The following is a 19,853-nucleotide window of genomic DNA, read 5'->3' on the forward strand; positions in this document are numbered from 1 at the left end:
CAGTCTGGTGTAGTGGTTGGAGCTCAGGGACTGGGAGGCAGTCTGGTGTAGTGGTTGGAGCTGAGGGGCTGGGAGGCAGTCTGGTGTAGTGGTTGGAGCTGAGGGGCTGGGAGGCAGTCTGGTGTAGTGGTTAGAGCTGAGGGGCTGGGAGGCAGTCTGGTGTAGTGGTTAGAGCTGAGGGGCTGGGAGGCAGTCTGGTGTAGTGGTTAGAGCTCAGGGACTGGGAGGCAGTCTGGTGTAGTGGTTTGAGCTGAGGGGCTGGGAGGCAGTCTGGTGTAGTGGTTTGAGCTGAGGGGCTGGGAGGCAGTCTGGTGTAGTGGTTAGAGCTCGGACTGGGAGGCAGTCTGGTGTAGTGGTTTGAGCTCAGGGACTGGGAGGCAGTCTGGTGTAGTGGTTTGAGCTCAGGGACTGGGAGGCAGTCTGGTGTAGTGGTTAGAGCTGAGGGGCTGGGAGGCAGTCTGGTGTAGTGGTTAGAGCTCGGACTGGGAGGCAGTCTGGTGTAGTGGTTTGAGCTGAGGGACTGGGAGGCAGTCTGGTGTAGTGGTTAGAGCTGAGGGGCTGGGAGGCAGTCTGGTGTAGTGGTTTGAGCTGAGGGGCTGGAAGGCAGTCTTGTGTAGTGGTTGGAGCTGAGGGGCTGGGAGGCAGTCTGGTGTAGTGGTTGGAGCTGAGGGGCTGGGAGGCAGTCTGGTGTAGTGGTTGGAGCTGAGGGGCTGGGAGGCAGTCTGGTGTAGTGGTTTGAGCTCAGGGACTGGGAGGCAGTCTGGTGTAGTGGTTTGAGCTGAGGGGCTGGGAGGCAGTCTGGTGTAGTGGTTTGAGCTGAGGGGCTGGGAGGCAGTCTGGTGTAGTGGTTTGAGCTGAGGGGCTGGGAGGCAGTCTGGTGTAGTGGTTGGAGCTGAGGGGCTGGGAGGCAGTCTGGTGTAGTGGTTAGAGCTGAGGGGCTGGGAGGGAAGCAGTGTTGGGGATTGTTTGCCCTTGAGCAGGAACAGAATGGATCTTAAATACTTCCCCATGGTGACAGCTGTGTTATTTTTTATTTTTTTTTGGAAACATGTATGCACATTACAGGGATATGTCTGGTCAGGTTTTCCTATCTTATCCTATTTTTTTGCCCTGTGAGCAGTATAAGAAGACCCCCCCCAGACAGACAGATACATGAAATGTGTTCCTTAGGTGAATGTTTCCTTTATCGAATGTTAATACTGTAATTATTATCCATATTTTCATTTACTGTATTGCTTTAAGTATATTTTATATATGTCTCCATTCAAGTAGGCATCTGAAACCAATTTATCATTTTGCTGTTAATGATATACTACACTCCTTCTTGACATAAGTGATAAAATACAAGCAATTTGTTAAAAAAAAAAAAAAAAAAAAAAAAAAAATGTAATGGAAACTTGTAAGTTACAGTAAATGATGTGCCTGAATTTATTAGTGAAACATTTTGCAATGTTGGTCCACCGACACCCACACAAGATGATGAAATTCTACTGACACATAAAGTAATATAAATATATATACCCATGCACAAAAGCACACACCTATATTTAAATACACACACACACACACACACACACACATCTCACAAAGGAAGGGTTTGAGAAGCGGTTTACTGTAAAGGAAGTGTGTTTTAGTTTCCTTTTGGTTAAAGTGACTTGGCATATCCTTGCTGTGTGGCGTTCAGAGCAGCGTAGGCTCTCAGTGCAGGCCCTGTTTGTTGACTGGACCATGGAGCTGCCTTCACTCACACAGCTCGAGGTAAACTGCTGAGAACGCACTACGTAAAAGAGGGTGATAGAGGTACTGTAATGGGGAGGTGATGGAAGAACAGAAGTGTAGAGAGGGAGAGAGAGAGAGAAAGAGAGAAAAGTGGCCAGGAGAGCAGCAGAGTTAACTGACAAAAACTGAAGCAGGGTGAGTTTGAGCTTCAGAGATAGGAAAGGTAAGAACTTGGGGAATAAAAACAACAGTTTGCATTTGTGGAATACCATCCAAAAACCTCAGCACTGTGTCAAGACCTATTTTTAGTGACTTATTTTTATTTATTTAATAGGCCTATAAACACTATTAGAATAAAATGTGCTTTTCAAAGATATGAATTACATTTTAACTTCCTCTAAAACAGTTAAAAATGGGTTTCATGATCTGTAAACTAGATTTAATTCAATATAGGCGTTAAAAAAACAACTCAACAATATATTCCTTAAAACAGTCAAAGTTTTGTGACTATCTGGACAATTGTGCTATAATGGATTAAAAGCAGTAGTGAGGAAAGAAATACTTTTGAGGTATGTGACAAAAAGCACTACATACAGGAGCTACTTGAAGTCCATCAAATGGTTCTTGAATGATTAATAAATGTGATTTGTACATGCTGTGGATACATGGTAAATTTTTATCTCAAGTAAAACCCTTTACCAAAAAAGTTTTTTACCAAAGTACAGCAGCCCACATGTTCATTGCAGCCCTGGTTGGGAGAAACACTGTTTTGCACAGTAAAATGTGTGTCATTTATTTCTGACGTCACTGATGCAATCGTTTCCTTTGCACAATATCTTTTTGATAGTCACTTTACAAATACAAATGTGTTTTTAAGCAGTGTGCTTGTTCAAATACTTGAATTTGTGAAAGTGATGGAGATTGGTGTGAGAAGTGAAAGAGAGGAAGGGAAAGACCTGAGGATGAGACTCTTGAGGTTTCTATTCACAGTCAGTCAACCCCCTGTACAGTAACGCTGTTGCACCTGGGGTTTTGTGTTGCAGGGGTTTCCTGTACAGTTAATGGGATAACAAAGCCACTCTGCCTTGGAACTATTGTAGGTATTGTAGTTACAGTAGTCACTGTGTGAGCTTTGTTCAGCTGCCAGCACACCTCCATATCTTAAACTGAACCACTGCCTTCTAGAAGAACATGAGGGCCTGGAGTTCAAATACAGTACAGTGTTATGTCTGAATTACCCATACTTCTGATCATTTGATGTCCTCCTATGATGACAAACAGGTCTCAGGGCTCGAGCATTGTCTAGGCATTACAGCAGAGCTGTCTCCTCTTCTGAGTTTAAGTTTGTGCTAGTTAGCTGTGCTGCAATGCATTCTGTGTTCAGGTCATGCACAGGAAATGAAAGCAGTGCTTGCCTTGCACACAGATACAGCTACAGCTCATGGCAGTCACCTCTGTAGGGAACCTTTATACTGTATTTATCAGCTGAGCAAGAAGGAGTTCTGACTCTATCTTCACTGTTTTTTCTAATTGTACTGTGTGGGGAGATTGAAGATGAAGTCTCATACTGGTTAGTCCAGTTGACCCTGTCGCCTATGGTATCAGAGTGTCTTCCCTTGAACACTTTGGGTGGGCAAAAGGACCGCAAAACCAAAATGCTCCCAAGAAGACAGGGTGAACTGGACGTATTAACTTATTATAAATCGCGTCTTAATAAAAAAATAAAAAATAGAAGAACCTAGTACATAGTAGATGTTGTTATCCGTGTCTTTTTATCAGTTGGTAGTCTGTCATGCACGAGATGACACTTGTTCTGGAATCTGGCTTTATGATTGGCTAAATAATCTGTGTACAGTCAGTTGCTCGCAATAGATTCTTTCAGCACATGAGATTCATATATAAGAAAGGCTGCTCCCTGCTCTCTCCTTTCTAACTGCGGCTTGTTTCTACTGCTTCTCAGAAGGACCTTGTCTACCTGCAGCAGTGGCTGGAGGTGTTTGTGACCTCGTTTGAGAAAATCATTGATGTCAACTCCTTGGATCCCAGGCGGTGAGTACAAGAGCTTTTTATTTTGTTTGTATGTTTAGCACTTTGTCATCCTGCACAGCCACTCTGTTTTAGTTGATGTCATGTCTTTAATACAAATCAGTTGTGCCCCAGACTAGGCTATACATGTAACACCAGCATCTGTTGTTGGAGTGAAGCTAGCTAGGGAAGAGGAATCAGAAATGGTGAGTGGTATCTCCTACTGTAGATAACACCAGCTACTGTAGGTACCACTGTTGATCTTTGTGAAAATGGGTTTATACAAGACATTCAGTAATAAATACAGTATGAACCAAATATGTTTTATAGCAATGTAGAGAACATTGTAAGGATGTATTATCATTTTTCTAACAAACTATTAGCCTCTGAGATTTGTGTAATCCTCACAAAGCCATCGCACATTGTCTGTGCTTCCAGAGAGAGGCTCTGGACTGGATGGCAGGCAGGGTGTGTTAAGGACTGAGATTAAACACAGATTAAAATTACATAAATGGAAACCCACTATCGAACCGTACTCGAGCTTCCCATTTTGGTGCACAGCTATGTGATTTTCCACCTCTCTACTGCAGCTTACCGAGTAGACTGCACCGTTAACGAGTCTGTGGTTCGCAGGCCTGTTTGTGTACTGGGCCTCTCTGATTTGTTCTGAAGATCACATATTTCTTCTGTTGTGCACAACAACAAACATGCTCTATTTCTCTTAACACTGGGTAGGTGAGAAATTGTTATTTACTCCGTCTGTCTCACTGTAAGCACATGTTGCAGTTCAGTTTCTTTCTGGGAGGATAATTCCGTGTGGCGGGGTTCTAGTCACTAAGGAGACCTGTTTTTTGTTTGTTTGTTTTGTCCTGCTTGTTCTGTTATATGCTATAAAATCTGTAGTACAGTATGTTGTAAGGGTTAACCATAACTACAATATGGTAGGTTGCCTGTCTGTAGTCTGGGCAGGTCACCTTTCAGGGGTGGAAAAAAGACTCCTATTGCATAACAATTTCACCCATTCCAGGTTTTACTACAAGCATCATTAGCCACAATGTGTAACAAACAAGCTCAGGTGTGTTCTATTAGTCATACAGTACGTTTTACATGGCCAGCAATATTCCACTAGTATTCGGAATACTCAACGATCTGAATATATATTCCGCCATGTAAACAGCATTCCACCTCTGCATATCCGGAATACTAGTGGAATATAAAGCCATGTAAACAGCATATTCCGACTATGAAGAGTAACCCACAACAGACACGCACAATAACAAATACTCACAGCAGTAAACATGATGGCACGTGCCAGAAAACGCAGCTACTTTTGGTCTGATGAGGAGACATCACTTTTATTAAGGATTTTAAAGTCGTAAAACAGCTTGATGACAAGAAACAGAGATTTGCAGAAGTGTTTAAAAGGACGGCAGAAAAAAATGATGAAGGAGCACCACGTTAATAGTGGTGTTCTATGTTTTTGGTACAGTTACGATTTCAATGGTAACTTAAATGTAGTCGTTTTTCCATTTATAGTACTGTTTTACTGACTTTAGAACCATATTTATTTCAACAAACAACCTACGTTTATGTAAGGCCGCCTTTTTGTCTCCAAGTGTACAAAATGCATTCAGTATATGTTATAGCATTGTAAAATGCCTTATATATTGACTTAGAAGATCGATCTGAAACCTAGCATATACAGTTATTTCAGGAAATGATATTTGAATTTAATGGATATGACAGATTATTTTATTTGTATGAGCTTTGTTTTGCAGATTCAATCTTTATTAAACTAAACATAGCACTATATGAGCTACAAGATGTACCGGTCAGATCTTTTGCTGCATAATCAGATGCTGTAAAAACTGTGGTCAACTAATATTATTGACAGTTTACACACAAAATGCAGATAAAAAGTACACACACACACACACACACACACACACACACACACACACACACACACACACACACACACACACACACACACACACACACACACACGCACGTACAAATACGCATAAACACATACTGTGATTATCTATGTTTAAATAGGCACGGTACTTAAGTTAGTTATTTTTAGAACACTATCTAAATTCCCTTTTTAAAAAATTCAAGTCAAATGGAAATGTGTGTTCAGTGCGAATCTCTTATTCATTCTTTTCTGTTGGTGTCACACTTTCCATGTCTTCCCAAAACACAGCCATATTTTCTTTGTATATTAGGCAACAGGGGGGTGGGGGGTGGGGGGTGGGGGGGTGGGTGTATTTTCACGCTAAATGTAATGCTATAATTAATTTTTTTCTCGGGAAAGGGAACTGACGATTGGGTATAGATGTGCTGGTGTGGAACTGTCTAATGCGCGTCAAAACAAACAAAAAAAATAAAAAATAAGCGATGCGGTGCAAACATAGATACACAGTATATCAAATGTAGGCATTAATGAATGGGTTAATTCTGAGTTTGCTTCCACTTCGAAACGTTTTACTCCCACGCACTCGCCAGCTGTATGGTTGGCTCATCGATCGTGGCTCATCGATCGTTCTAGCCAAACCTGAGCTACAAGAGTATTACATTGAAAGTCTTAAATGGTGTGTATACAATCTACGTTAATAACTTAACCCTTGTCCAGGGTACTACATTAATATGATTTCTACAGTAAGTAGTCCAGGGGCAGATTTATTAAATCCGGGGCCCTGGGCACAAACTTCTGACGGGCCTACCCGTCACCCACCCACCCATTCACGAAGCCCCCTTGCCTCCTTGTGTAACTTTTCATATATTAGGCATTTTGTTTTGATCGGGTTTTTAGTGTGTGTTTAATTTTATGGGGAAATACGAAATTGGTTATTTTTAAAACGGAAATCAGAAAAAAATGCAAAATAATAACATAGATTTCATAGGGCCCTACATCTGCTAAACAATAACAACACACACACACATCAGCACGAAACGCTACACTATTTGCCCTCCATGCAACAATCACAAACACTCACTCCCGGTGTATCTCAGGCTCTGTCGTTCACTGTCAGCAGTATCCGCAGGCTCAAGTTCGTCTCGCCGTTCACTGTCATCGTCCACCATAGCTAGCTCTTCATCTGGTGCTACGTAGCCCCATACCCACCTGCCTCTTACTTTAAATGAAAATGAAAAGACTGACTGTGCAAAATAAATGTTTTGTTTTAGGTTTGTGTATCACTGCTGTAAATGCTGTTGTGAGTTTTGCTTCTGATGGTGAAGCTACTGGACTACTGGAAATCCACAAATGTTCCATCTTTTAAAGAATGGAAGAATCTCATGTTACCAAACCTTAAAAAATGTGCAAGAATAAGATAGGCACAGTGACCTCCAGAACTCTGATAGTTCTCCATTTTATCTAGGGACTTTCAGAATAGTTCTACGTTTTAATAGGTAATCCTATATAGAGAAGATGCATTTTGTAAGACATAATTTCTACTCATTCATATTGCTATTCATTGGAACAGGTGTTTGGAAATATTATTTTCCCCAGTGGGAATGCATATCCCTGGCAAGGCCAATATAGTGGAGACAAATGTGGAGAACCACCCATCCAGTTTAGACGCAGCTTGATTAGGGCATTATTTACCATTTGAGAGAATGAGAATCTGCATAGGTCAGATCCTTGTCCACCTGTCTTTACAGACATACAGTACAGTATAGATGCCACAGAGAAACAGCCTCATCTTGACATGAAATTCAACACAACTGTCAACATCATATTAAAATATCCTTGTAGCAAAGCTTACACCAGCAGAGTGCATTACAACAGTTTCAACACAGTTACCGAGGGTTGCAGAATTCCTGTGTGCAATTTCCTGCACGCTCGGGACATCTCCAGAGTGACATCTATCAGAAGTGGTGATTAGCTGCGTTTTTTAAGGGATGATGATGATTATTATTATTATTATTATTATTATTATTATTATTATTATTATTATTATTATTATTATTATTATTATTATTATTATTATTATTATTCCATGTTGCTGCACCAGTCATTTTAGTGTGATGCTTCTTAGTGGGAGTTGAACCTGTTTGAATTCAAGATTCTCAGTGAATCTCAACCCTGAACATACCATTGTGTGCAAAGCTGCTGACTGCAGTGACCTTCGCTACTTCAGCAACATTAATTTAATAGAATTCAATAATAGCTTAGTCTTTTTGATAACCCGTACAGGTTACTAACCTTTGCATTCTGCCTGCTGTTGCCATGCAGTGCTTTATGTAAGGGATAAACCACGGTAAGTGCTGAATCGGTAAAATAATCCACCGTTTCGAGTGCCGTTAGGCACGAGACACTGTGGCTAACGACACTCGAAATGGAAAAGATATTTAGGAAAATTGGAAAAGATATTTAGGAAAATTGGAAAAGATATTTAGGAAAATTTTTAGAAGATTTCAAACAAAACAGGTAATAAGGAAAGCCCATAGAAATTGAAAAAACAGTGAAACTAAATAAATAAGTCAATAAACAAATCAGTAATAAATAAGATAACATTAAGAATAACTAAAATGAACTAAAGTAAAGCCCTAGTACACCTGAATTGGACCCTGACAAGTTATATGCCAAAATAGTTACATTTTATAGAAAGATATAAATAAAATTCTAATATAGACAGAGTGATATGGCAAGTTATATTTCCTTAAAGTATAAGCACTGATTTTAAGGTCCTTCTTAAATTCATACAGACTCAATGGAGACAGTGCTCAACACCTTTTACTTGAGAAAGTGTCAACTCTGATATGAACTAGCCAATCATAAACTTCCTCTAGCCCCCTTTGTTCCAGACCACTTTAAAACAAGAGCTTTAGCTTTTCTTCAAAATGGCTTCCAAGCTGTTTAGTTGTACCACTGCTCCACGTCTTCAAAAACAGCTGTAAAGCATGTTATTGTTGCACCACGGTCTTTAAGCTGCTTCGAACAGGGGGACCCCAGTCTGTTGCCTTAAAATAAGTCCTTACTGCTTTACCCAAGAGGATACGACCAACACAACACAACAAGGTGCAAGTTTTACATACAGGTATGCTTATTAGGTTACTTAAAAGGAGAGGTGAGCCATGATAGAGTTAAAATATTTGCGTGTATGTGATTAGATAACAAATATCTTGCTGTATAAATGTTAGTTTTTAAAAGCTGTTCTAGAAATAATTATTTTATTAACTTAATTGCATCCAGTATAATTGGATTTGTCCTGAGGAAACTATGAGAGTTCCTGTTCCTTGTAAACTTAAAGTATCCATTGCCATTTTTAGAGAATGTCTTATGTAATGTTATCAAAATCACATGCTATAGTACTGGAAAGTATCTTAGATATGGAGTTAGATATTTCACGAATAAAGTATTGCCTTTTAAGAACCACAACTTACTGTTTGTTTCTTGTTTGTTTAGTTTATTGGAAAATAGGAAAGAGTCCCCATTGTAATTGCATGAAATTTACAGTTTTAAGCAAAGTGATTTTGAGAGAATATCTCTTATATTTAATACTGTACTATAGAAGTTGCTTTGACTGATTACCCGCATGCTATTGTTTGTTTTGTCATGTTGTATGAACAAATCATTATTGTTTAAACAAACTTAGTCTCAATTGCAAGCTTGCTTATATATCAACCTCAGACCTACTATTTGTTATAGCATATAAATATGATATTTTAAGAAGATGACATTACAAAGGATTTGCACCCTTTAAAATAGCAGACCCACACACTGAACGGTACTTTTAATTTAGAGAAATAAAACAAAACAAAAACCTAACTCCCATTGGAGTGCTAAACTAAACTCTTCTTCACAATCCCTAAACTATAAACCGGTAATCAATTAAACCTGTGGCTGTGCAAACACAAAACCCACATTTTCACATTTATTTTGCAGGGACAGAAACTGACCCCATCCCTGCCAACCACCACCAACACATAACCCAACACTGTGTTTCTATACAGGCCTCTGCCCTGCCGCAATACTAATTGTTAAGTGACTTCATAATTTGAATATACATCTAGCCATATATACCCCTTACATCATTCGTGATTACGGAATGTCCTTTCTCTTGTTGTTTTCAAAGTCTTGGAATTCCTGATGCAGTGTGAATCTTAACACATGCCTGGCAAGTTAATTAAGTCAATGATAACCAATATTTAAGTTCAGAGTTAGCAGTCATGATTGCTAGTAGGGTTACAACATGTGTCAGAAATGCATTTGAGTTTCTATCAGTAAGTCTAATTAAACGATTTAGCTGCTTGTGTTTCTATCTTTTTTTTTTTTGCTTCATGTCTGATTAAGCTCCCCAGAAGCAGTAGTTTTAAACTTTTAAATTCTGTAATGTGTTTGTTGAAAATAGCAAAATATAAAGGGAGCCTGTGAAAATAGCTTGGAAATGAGATGCAGATTTCATTGGTTTTCACCTTGGTTAAATACTGAAGAATTGAATTTGAACTGATCTGACCTGTGTCTCTCCCTCCCCCCAGACCGGAGGAGTCTGCCTCGGAGATCCCCCTGCTCCCCCGAGACTTGCTGCAAGTTCTGAACAGTCAGCTTGCCCACAGCACCCAGCGCCTGAGCAGCAAGCAGCAGGATGAGGATGAGGATGAGGAGAAGGAGAAGGAGAAGGAGAAGGAGAAGGAGAGTGGAGTGGGACAGGCCCTACTGCTTATCAAGTTCCTTATCATCATCTGCAGGTAGGCACCCCCACGCCCCAACCCCCCCGTCACAGAGGCATGACTCAGCAAATACCATGGGAGATGTTATCGATCAGTTATCACCTGCTTCTATATTCCAGTCGAATCATAATTGGTGTGGTGTTTCAATACGACAGGTAGGCTTGCTAAAGCTACTCCCATTATACATGCTGTCTGTATCTGAAAACACAAGGAAAAGATGTTTTTAAAATCGACTTGAAAATTGCTTTTGTGTAGTCGTTATTCATACCGATACTGTATGTGTAATTATTTAATTTTTTTGTAATTTACTTATTTGGAACTGTACAGTAAACACAGTACTGTGTTTTAGTAGACTGTCACAGGATGGCCGTCAAGAAAAACTAGCGGAGTCAGAATTTTACTCCTCCGTGGAGATACTTCCAGGTTTATTATTTTAAAAAAATGATAACAAAACAAAACTCAAATTTACACAAACATGCGATAAGGGAAATGTTAACTAAATTAAACAGCCAGAGGTCTTCCGACTATCTCCTTCTTTAGGCCCTCGTCTGGCTTCCGGATCCTTTTCCTCATGCCAGGTTTTCCAGCTCTGTAAAGAAAAGATTTCACCTCTGCTGGTATTATGATTAATTCCCTTTTATGCGAGTCCTACGCATTCCCATGAACCAACCCAGAGTGTTGCAACCAGATCCCTTTTATGTGACTTGGAACACCCCCCAATCAGCGGAACACCAATCAGCGATTGATATTTAAATTGCCTGCTGATTCTGGAATTTTCCAGCACATTCTCCTATTGCTGCCCCCAACAAAGATGGCGACCGCTCTTTTGGGACTTCCGCCCAAAAAGCCGGAACTTCCGCGTCACGCCTTCTCTGTTGAAAGCCTCGAGGTTGGCTCACAGCCCCCTGGTGGTTGGGAGGTCGAATTTTAGCATAAGATCGCTTTACCTCGTCACATAGACCAATACAGATTTGTATTTATTAATGCTAATATCTAACTAAAAAATCATAAAAACAGTTAGAACATATTAGAGCTGTCAGTTAAGCCTCCAAATGGCAATTGATTTATTGGGCAGCGATGTCGATGATTGTACCGCCCATATCCAATGTTTTTTATGCTGATGTAGAACTGTAGCACTAGTGCTTGTTTACATGTATATAAGATGCCAACCCCCCTCCCCTTCCTTCTGCTCACCCATTGACATACAAACATGTTTTTCTAAATAGTTTGGGAACCAGAATCAGACTCAGAATACCCGGTTCCAATGACAGATTCCAAAAATCTCCTCAAATGCACATCATTTGTTTTATCAGCTGTAGGCAGCACTGATTTGTACTTGTACTTGCATGTGTTCATCAATCAGTAAATGCAGACGGAGCACGCAGCCCAGTTTGAAAAATGCATCGTAAAAAAACGTAACGCTATTATTCCCAGGTTTAAACAGTTCATTTGAAACTCCAAACATGTTGTTTGCTAGGAATACAAGCCTGTCGTTGTTTATTTAGCAGACGCCTTTATTCAAGGCGATGTACAGAGACTGAACTATGCATCAGTTGCAGTGTCACTTACAGTTACGTCTCACCCGAAAGACGGAGCACAAGGAGGTTAAGTGACTTGCTCAGGGTCACACAATGAGTCAGTGGCTGAGGTGGGATTTGAACCAGGGACTTCCTGGTTACAAGCCCTTTTTTTAACCACTGGACCACACAGCCTCCTTTCCAAAACTGATTCGCTGGTAGGATGGGACCAGCAAATCAGATGCTAGTTAACACGAGCAGGTAAAGAAGAACACACCCACTACTTGTCTGGCAGAAATACTGTAAATAGCAAGGCAGCGCGTTCGGTGCAGTTTCGTTGATAACCTTAAATAATGTTATTAACTTTATTTAATCGATTATCCAGTGTTTATATCGATGTATATAATGAGGAGTGAAATCGATTGAAAAATCGATTTTCAATTTAATCGTAGTTGTGTTAAACAAAGCAAACAGGAAAATGAATAAAGCCCAAACACCAGCAAGAAGAAACATTACAGCAGCTTACAGATACTGCTGGAAGAAGTAGAAATGAATAAGGACCATGTGAGCTGATGCACTCTGCTGCTGTGTGTGTCACTGCGCATGTAACACACGGCATGAATTAGAGCAGCCATGTTTCTCAGAGTTCAGTGTAGGAAATGACTCTGATCCATCCACCTGTCGTATTCATAGGGCAGGTAATGCGAGAGCTTAGTAGGTGTCGGTGGAATGCGACTGTTAATACGATCAAGTAGTGTGGTCAACTTTATATAGATACACTACTTCTATTTTATAATGTGTTCCCGACATCGTACACACCTGATACAGCATTGTATTGGTACACAGAAACAAGCCCCTGATTCTGTATTTACAGCTAAGATTTGGGAGGTATTACTGACATACAGTCCTTTGTTCTTTCTGTCTGACTTCATCTAGCCAATTCAGTTATAGCATTGGTAAAATGTAAATAAAATAAAAGCAAGTTCAGTTTCAGAATGAATCCTTGAAAAACTGACGCTTGTTCATTCTCTCCCAATGTCACTTTGATGAAGGGACAGGAATGCAGGTCTGTGGCTGGACCAGCACATTCATAAGAAGCAGCCCTGGCACCGGCCTTGTCTCGCTCTAATGTAATTGTCTTGTTCCAGCTTTATTGCATTTCTGTCTGGCAGGCTTCCTAGAATTAGGCTCTTGGAATCCCCCCCCCCCCCCCCCCCCCCCCCTCCCCATTGTCCTGACCAATGACATGGTCTTCGTTCTCAATGTTAAAACCCACATTTTATTTCTGAATCTAGGTAGTGATCATGCTCTTGTGTTATGCTGGGTACATACACTGTCAATGTAGCAGTCTGCACCTGGGGGTGAGGATGGTGGGGTTATGTGTTGTGATAAGCAATAAAAGAAGCAGCGAAATAAAAGTTGCGGGCTTCTTGCTTTCGAGTCTAGATAAGTGTAGTTTATTGAAGATAAAAGTTCTGATTTGTAAAGTTACAACCAGACATCTTAAAGGTTACATGGTTATAACAGTTTGCAGGTATACTCTTTCCAAGCACGGATCAGAGCAATACAAAACACATTTCAGTATTCTCAGTTTAAATGCAGTCTTTCAGTGACATTGTGATTTTTCTTTAAACCATTCATAAGATGACAAGTTTCTTTTGGTTACAGTTATACAATCTCTTAATCAGTCCAAGTATCTAACACTGTCCAGATCTCCCTGAAGGGGCTAGCTTTTACGACACCATCATAAACCAAACTTGTTCCTAAGCCTGAAGGTAATTTTAACCTTTTAGTCAAAGCAAGGACAGGAGATAACCTGTCCTGGAACAACCTTATGGTCATCCTTTTGTTTAGAGTAAGAACAGGAACAACTGAAAGATCTTAATCGGCTCTTCAGGTTCTGACCAGAATTCAAGACAGAAAGATTTTGTCTCTCTCTACCTAAATTTAAACAAAATTTACCTTAATAGTAAATTCAATCTAATGAGTTGTATTATAAGATCTAATAATGAATGTATCTCTATTTAAATGCACCAACATTGTGTACAATATATCTACAATATGTCCTGGGTGTAAGATCTTTCCAGGGTTAGGTGTATTATTGAAATGACCAAGTGCCAAGAGTTTGGGCAGTCAGGCCCCTGGTAATTCTGTTCTGAACTGATTACACTTCTCATCACAGCAAGCATAAGTCACACCTGAGTCTGTCGGTTTACTACTGAGCTGTTCATGCAGCTACAAGGGAGGAAAAATTTATCTAACAACAAACTCCTGGCTCTTGAAATAATATGCAGTGCTGAACTGAGGGTAGTTCTGAAACCCAGGACAGATCTTCCATAATGTAGAGACCGGTGTCTGTTAGAATGTACTGTAAGCTGGTCTTATGCTACTTTGTTTAAATGAAAGGATTTTTAAAAAATATGTAAAGGTATTTGTGCACATGTTGGAATTAAAAAAAATAATAATGAGGCCCTTCCTGATTTACCAGTGCTGTTCATAAGTTAACAAGCAAAGTTTATCTCTGTACACGGAGTGCTACCCTGACACTACTGTGAGGCCAGTCGCTGTGGCGGATGCAAAGGAAGTTGTGAGCAGAGCTGATTTCGCCTGCCCGTTGCAGAGACACTGGAACGCGGACTGCATCTCTTGTCGCCTGTCAGACAGGAAACACGGCGCAGCGTTGCTCAATGTGTCAGACAGCCACACACTGTGCCCCTCCATTGCTGTACATGTGCTTGGCCTGTGTCTCTGTGCCTGTCTGCCTGTGCTTTCTCCTGCATGTGTGTTTCTGTGTTACAATGCCACACATGCTTTATGTGTGGAACAGCAATACCATTTCTGGGAGTTCTTTTAATGAGTTTGTCCAGATATGAAGTCGGTCTATAAGAAGATTATCCTTTATACACCCTTTCCCTTTGTGTCTGCGGTCTTTCACTACAGCACAGCACAGGACATTCATTCTTGTCAGACACTTTCAATTATTAATTCTTGGCTAAAAATTAGCCTAATAATGATGATTTATCTTTAATCATGATTTAACTGCCACTAACTCTCTCACACACCCTTACTGTGTTTCTTTCTCTGTCTGCTTTTCGTATGCTGTTCTCTTTTCATTAAAGCCGAGTAGAGACTGAAATTGAAGGAATTTTCTCATTTCATCCCCCCCCCCCCCCCGTATCTCTTTATGGACAAATAAGACAAGTAGGTTGTATGCAGGACAAGAGAGGAACAAAATGTGTTGGTGCATGTCTGTTTTATCTTTAGGATCATGATAATCAACAATATAATGCTTATCATTTTAATAAATATTCAGTACAATTTACAGTCAAGACAAGGAAATATTAGTATTGTATTGTGATACCTGTTTATTGCTGCAACCCTGCACGACCGTGGTGGCTCTGGTGCGGGATTGGAACAGTAATTGAATATTGCAATTTATAATATCATATTTTAATCAAGCCATACAAGGCAGCTGTTTATTTATCCACTATGGAATCTCTGAAAAAGCACATTTTGATACTAGAAAGTTAATTCTTGGCACATCTCAGCAGTTTGAATATTACTGTGATCACCAGCAGCATTTAGTACTGTGCTGTTTTGAAAAGCTCCCATTGGTTCAATACCTGTATTTATAAATCAGTTTTTGAAATGTGCTTGTGGTGGCTTCAGCTGATGCAGCAGTGAATTTAATGAACCCTCTCCTGTCCTCTCACTTCCTCTTTTGACAGGAATCTTGAGAATATTGAAGCTAACCAAACTCCAGGTTTCATCTACGAGACAATGAGACTTCTCTCTTTCTGCATCACTGAGGTAGGACAGTGTTTCCATGATCTGTACATCCATAACTATAAAACCGCAGTGTGGAGTACTGGTTAGGGCTCTGGACTCTTGACCGGCGGGTTGTGGGTTCAATCCCAGGTGGGGGACACTGCTGCTGTACCCTTGAGCGGGGTGCTTTGCCTAGATCGCTCCAGTAAAAATCCAACTGATTAATGGGTAAATGTATGTAAAAATAATGTATAAAAAAATAATAATGTAGTTGTATGTAAAAATAATGTGATGTCTTGTAACAATTGTAAGTCGCCCTGGATAAGGGCGTCTGCTAAGAAATAAATAATAATAATAATAACAAGACTTTGCAACAGCCATATGAATGCCACTACCTCCCTAATTGCTCTCTCTAAGTGTAACACATATAAGAATGTGAAGGGTGTAATTAAAACCAACCAGGGATCAGGTGCTGTCCCCAGTATGGTGCTCGCTGCGAGGGAGCTGACATGGGTAACTGGGAAAGCTACCTCTCTGATCTTTTGACAAATGTGAACTCTATGATTCTGCAATGCCCAGTTGTACACATGAAGCGTCAGTGAAATGTATGATCTAAGCATACCTCATTATTGTTAACCAAAGGGCAGCTCACTCAGCCTAAGGGCTTTTCCTTTGAGAGCAAACAAGACAAGCAACTCCTACCTAAACCAGATGGGCAAAAGCTGTGTTAGTGCTGTATTCATGACTACTGAAGCAGTGGAAGTGCAGCATATTGCATACTAACTATGTACAGATACAGGATTGCAGTCACGCCGCAACCTCACCATGCCCCTTTCTGACTGCAGAATGTTGTTAGGAATATGTAACTACCTCAGAGTTTGCTGCCACAGAAATGGGCATGTTTTCTTAAATGTGTATTGCTGACCCTATACTGTTGAGGACTGGTATTCACCCATTTTTTATAAAGCTGGTAACCTATTCAAGCCGAGTGTAACTGTCTTCACGCAGTAAAGTATTGTAAAAATCCCCGCCACCCCGACCCCCACCCCTGTATCAGACAGCATAGTTTAACTTCTGTAAATTCTACTGTTAGGCAAAGTAGTCTCAACTTGCTACTTTGTAACTTTCATACATTTTATTTGAGTCTTATTATAGCAGTTGTTTTTCCCCAGCTGTGTAAAGTTCATGGCTGCATGTGTTCCACCTACTTAACAAGCTGTGGGCTATTCCAGTGGTCACTGACAGTACAGGGAAATGACAGTGTTGTTCACTTTCATGCTGATACAGAAAGCTAGGTCTCTGGGGAGCTGCGGAGCGCATTGCGGGGGTGGGGGGGGGGGTAGATTAGTTTCCTAATTTGACCAGTCATGGCACAGTTTTCCCCCAGATTATTGCTATTCTCAGGCCACTGAGCTGGGACGTACACCAACATTCAAATCCTAAAAAAAAAAAAAAAATTATATGTTGTTACTGAAAGGACAGACAAAAAATGAAACTGTATACATTGACCGTTACTCCCCCTTGACCGTAAAATAAGATCTTGAGGATGAATCCACATTAGTGATATGTATGATGCCTTGCCTTGTGTATTGTGGTGGCAATACATTTCTCTCTAATGTATGTTCCTTTTGTAGCTGCTTTTTGTACCATTGGAATGACTCCAGTTGTGCCTGGGATATTGCTCTGATCACAAGCACAACTCTCCAAGCTTGCACACCTATAAGATGTGTTGCATGACAAAGATGTACTACTGAAATCCTATAATACTGGATACACCAGTAGCAGGGCAATACTTTTTAAACAGTGTGTAAAACCAAATATATTGGTACTGTTTTACTGTGTGTGTGTGTAAATAAATACATAAATATGATACTAATGTATGCATTCAGTATTCATTTGTGTTGGTAGTATTGGAAAAAAAAACATTTTTAGGTAGCTCAAATCAAGCAATTACTTCTGTATTTTATACAGCTGTCCTATTTTTATATATACCTAAATACTGCATCATTTGATAAAATATCAGTTTATACAAGTGTGATTTCTCCATTTATGGCTGCCTGTACTGTATTCTTGTTCTCATAATAACTTTGCCAATGCGCTGCTGCCTTTTCTCAATAAAACTGTCAGAGACCCTGACCTCCAGTGTGTTTTCAGCAAATCCTTTAAATGCATACTTTTTTCTGAGAATTTAAACCCTTTGAAAAGGAATGCTGAAATTTACAGTGATTTACTCTGAACACTTGGTGCCAAGGATGGCTCTGCACCTCATTGGGTATAATGACTCTTTTTTCTTTCACAGTGGCATCAGTAAAAGCTCAAACACTATTATGATATACATGCTGCAGTAAGAGTATACTTATAGTACAGATGTGTTTGATTTAAATCAAAGTCCTCTTTAGCACTGTAGGTCTAAGTAATGTATTGCTTGTTTTGTGTTGCAGCTGAAGAGCATTGCAGGGGAGAACGGCCCCCTGGAGTCAGTGGTCCTGTATGGTGTGCACCTGTGTGAGTGTGTGTTCGACCCCTACCAGACCTGGAGGAGGCAGCTGACCGGGTAAGTGATGGCTGTGAGCTACCACCAATCTTACAGGAGAGCTAAACAAGCCTTTAGCTCCCCAGAAAGACCACACTACTTTATCTAACTAAATGTGTATGGAAAATGTTATACAAGAGCATACTCAAGACCAGGACTGGTTAGCAGGGATTAGCCAGGAATTTTCCTCCTGAACCAACACATTGCATCTCTGATGCGTGGGGCCAGAATATTCCAACAGCAACGTGCTTCATGGAGCACAGAGGAACACTTACCCTTTGAACTGCTCAAGTCTGGGGTACTGAGAGTGATAACAAGCGCATACGATACAAAACAATTATGAACATCTGTTGAACCACATCACTTATTTCAGTGGTTTTCAAACTTTTTATGCCCTCTACCCCCTTCCAAATAATCTAGTCTACCACGTACCCCCATCTGATATAGGGTAATAATTAGGGGTCTAACTAATTCAGGATTTTGCGGAAATCGGGGAATTGAGGGGTCACCGCGAAATTTTAGTCTTTTAGGGGCCCGTGCATGCCGGACTGGTACGGAGAGAAAAATAAAAGAACCCTAAGTTAAATGAACTGCTGCACTATATTTATATCAGACAGTCAAAAATGACTTTTAGCAACAACAAAAAAAAAGTGTTTAGTGCAGTAGTCTGTTCGTGTTAATCAGCTGTAAGACCATTAAAGCTTGTTGATGGGGACTCGCTGTATGATATGAACACACTCAATAGGTCTGGAGTAGGGAGTCCAATTCCAGACACTTCCCAAGGGATTGATTTTTTTTTTTTTTAATACCGGCATTCCATTTTTGTAATAATATCATGCTTTTGCTTTTAGTAATAATTACCGATGCGGAGGTGTAGGGTAATGCACTCACACGACAAAGTTCTTCAACAAATTAATTAATAATGAAAAAAAGCATTGCAAGTAAAGGTAACAGTCGTGTCACTCCAGCTCCAGCGCAGAACAAGAGAGTGATTTCACGGTCTAACTAGGGCGGCCCAGCTGCCTGCTCAGCTCAATAATACGGTTATTTAAAAACGTAAAGGTAGATAAAACACTGAACTGATTAAACTACTAACACTGAACATGTAAACTCCAGAAAGTAAACTTACCCAGTAAATCCTACAGATTTTTAAAAGAAGCAACATCATACTATGACAATCTTTGAGGGTTTTTTTTATTATTATTTTAGCTCACAGACTGCAGTCACCACCGCCTTGCTATTTATAAGTTAGGGATGTGTGCGCTCAACGCTCACTCACTGTCAGAGTTGCCAAGTCCACTTATAATAAGCAGGATTGGGCTTGTTTTTTTTGAGAGTCGCGAGTTGGAATTTGCATAAACTCCATACGTTTAACATGGGTTGGGCTGGTTTGGGCTCGTTTTGAAGATCAAGGTCGCTATTTTTCTGTCCGAAATCTGGCAACCATGTTCACTGTCAGCAGCCAGCTGTATTCATTTGTACACCAGTACGGCTGTGGTTTTATTTTAAAGGACATTCAACATTGTTGATTTGATTTCTAAGTCACCAAGTACTACAATGTGGTAAAAAAGCATTGTCCGCCATTACAGGATTTTTCTTGCATACCCCTTGAT

The 19,853-nt window shown here is 40.3% G+C and overlaps 1 protein-coding gene across 4 annotated transcripts in view; it reads left to right on the forward strand.

Moving 5' to 3' along the window:
* LOC117400205 (neurobeachin-like protein 2) overlaps window positions 1–19,853 on the forward strand; it is a 118,861-nt gene that overhangs the window by 30,096 nt on the left and 68,912 nt on the right. For 3 of the 4 annotated variants that reach the window (XM_059022770.1, XM_059022768.1, XM_059022771.1), the window contains exons 2-5: window positions 3,680–3,768; window positions 10,231–10,440; window positions 15,668–15,749; window positions 18,149–18,261. In XM_059022770.1, coding sequence (XP_058878753.1) covers window positions 3,680–3,768; window positions 10,231–10,440; window positions 15,668–15,749; window positions 18,149–18,261 — 494 coding nt within the window. Of the gene's footprint in view, window positions 1–1,686; window positions 1,759–3,679; window positions 3,769–10,230; window positions 10,441–15,667; window positions 15,750–18,148; window positions 18,262–19,853 lie in introns of those variants that run through there. The other variant, XM_059022769.1, reaches the window with a different exon arrangement.

Source organism: Acipenser ruthenus, chromosome 4 (assembly GCF_902713425.1).
Source record: "Acipenser ruthenus chromosome 4, fAciRut3.2 maternal haplotype, whole genome shotgun sequence".
Classification (NCBI taxonomy): Eukaryota; Metazoa; Chordata; class Actinopteri; order Acipenseriformes; family Acipenseridae; genus Acipenser; species Acipenser ruthenus.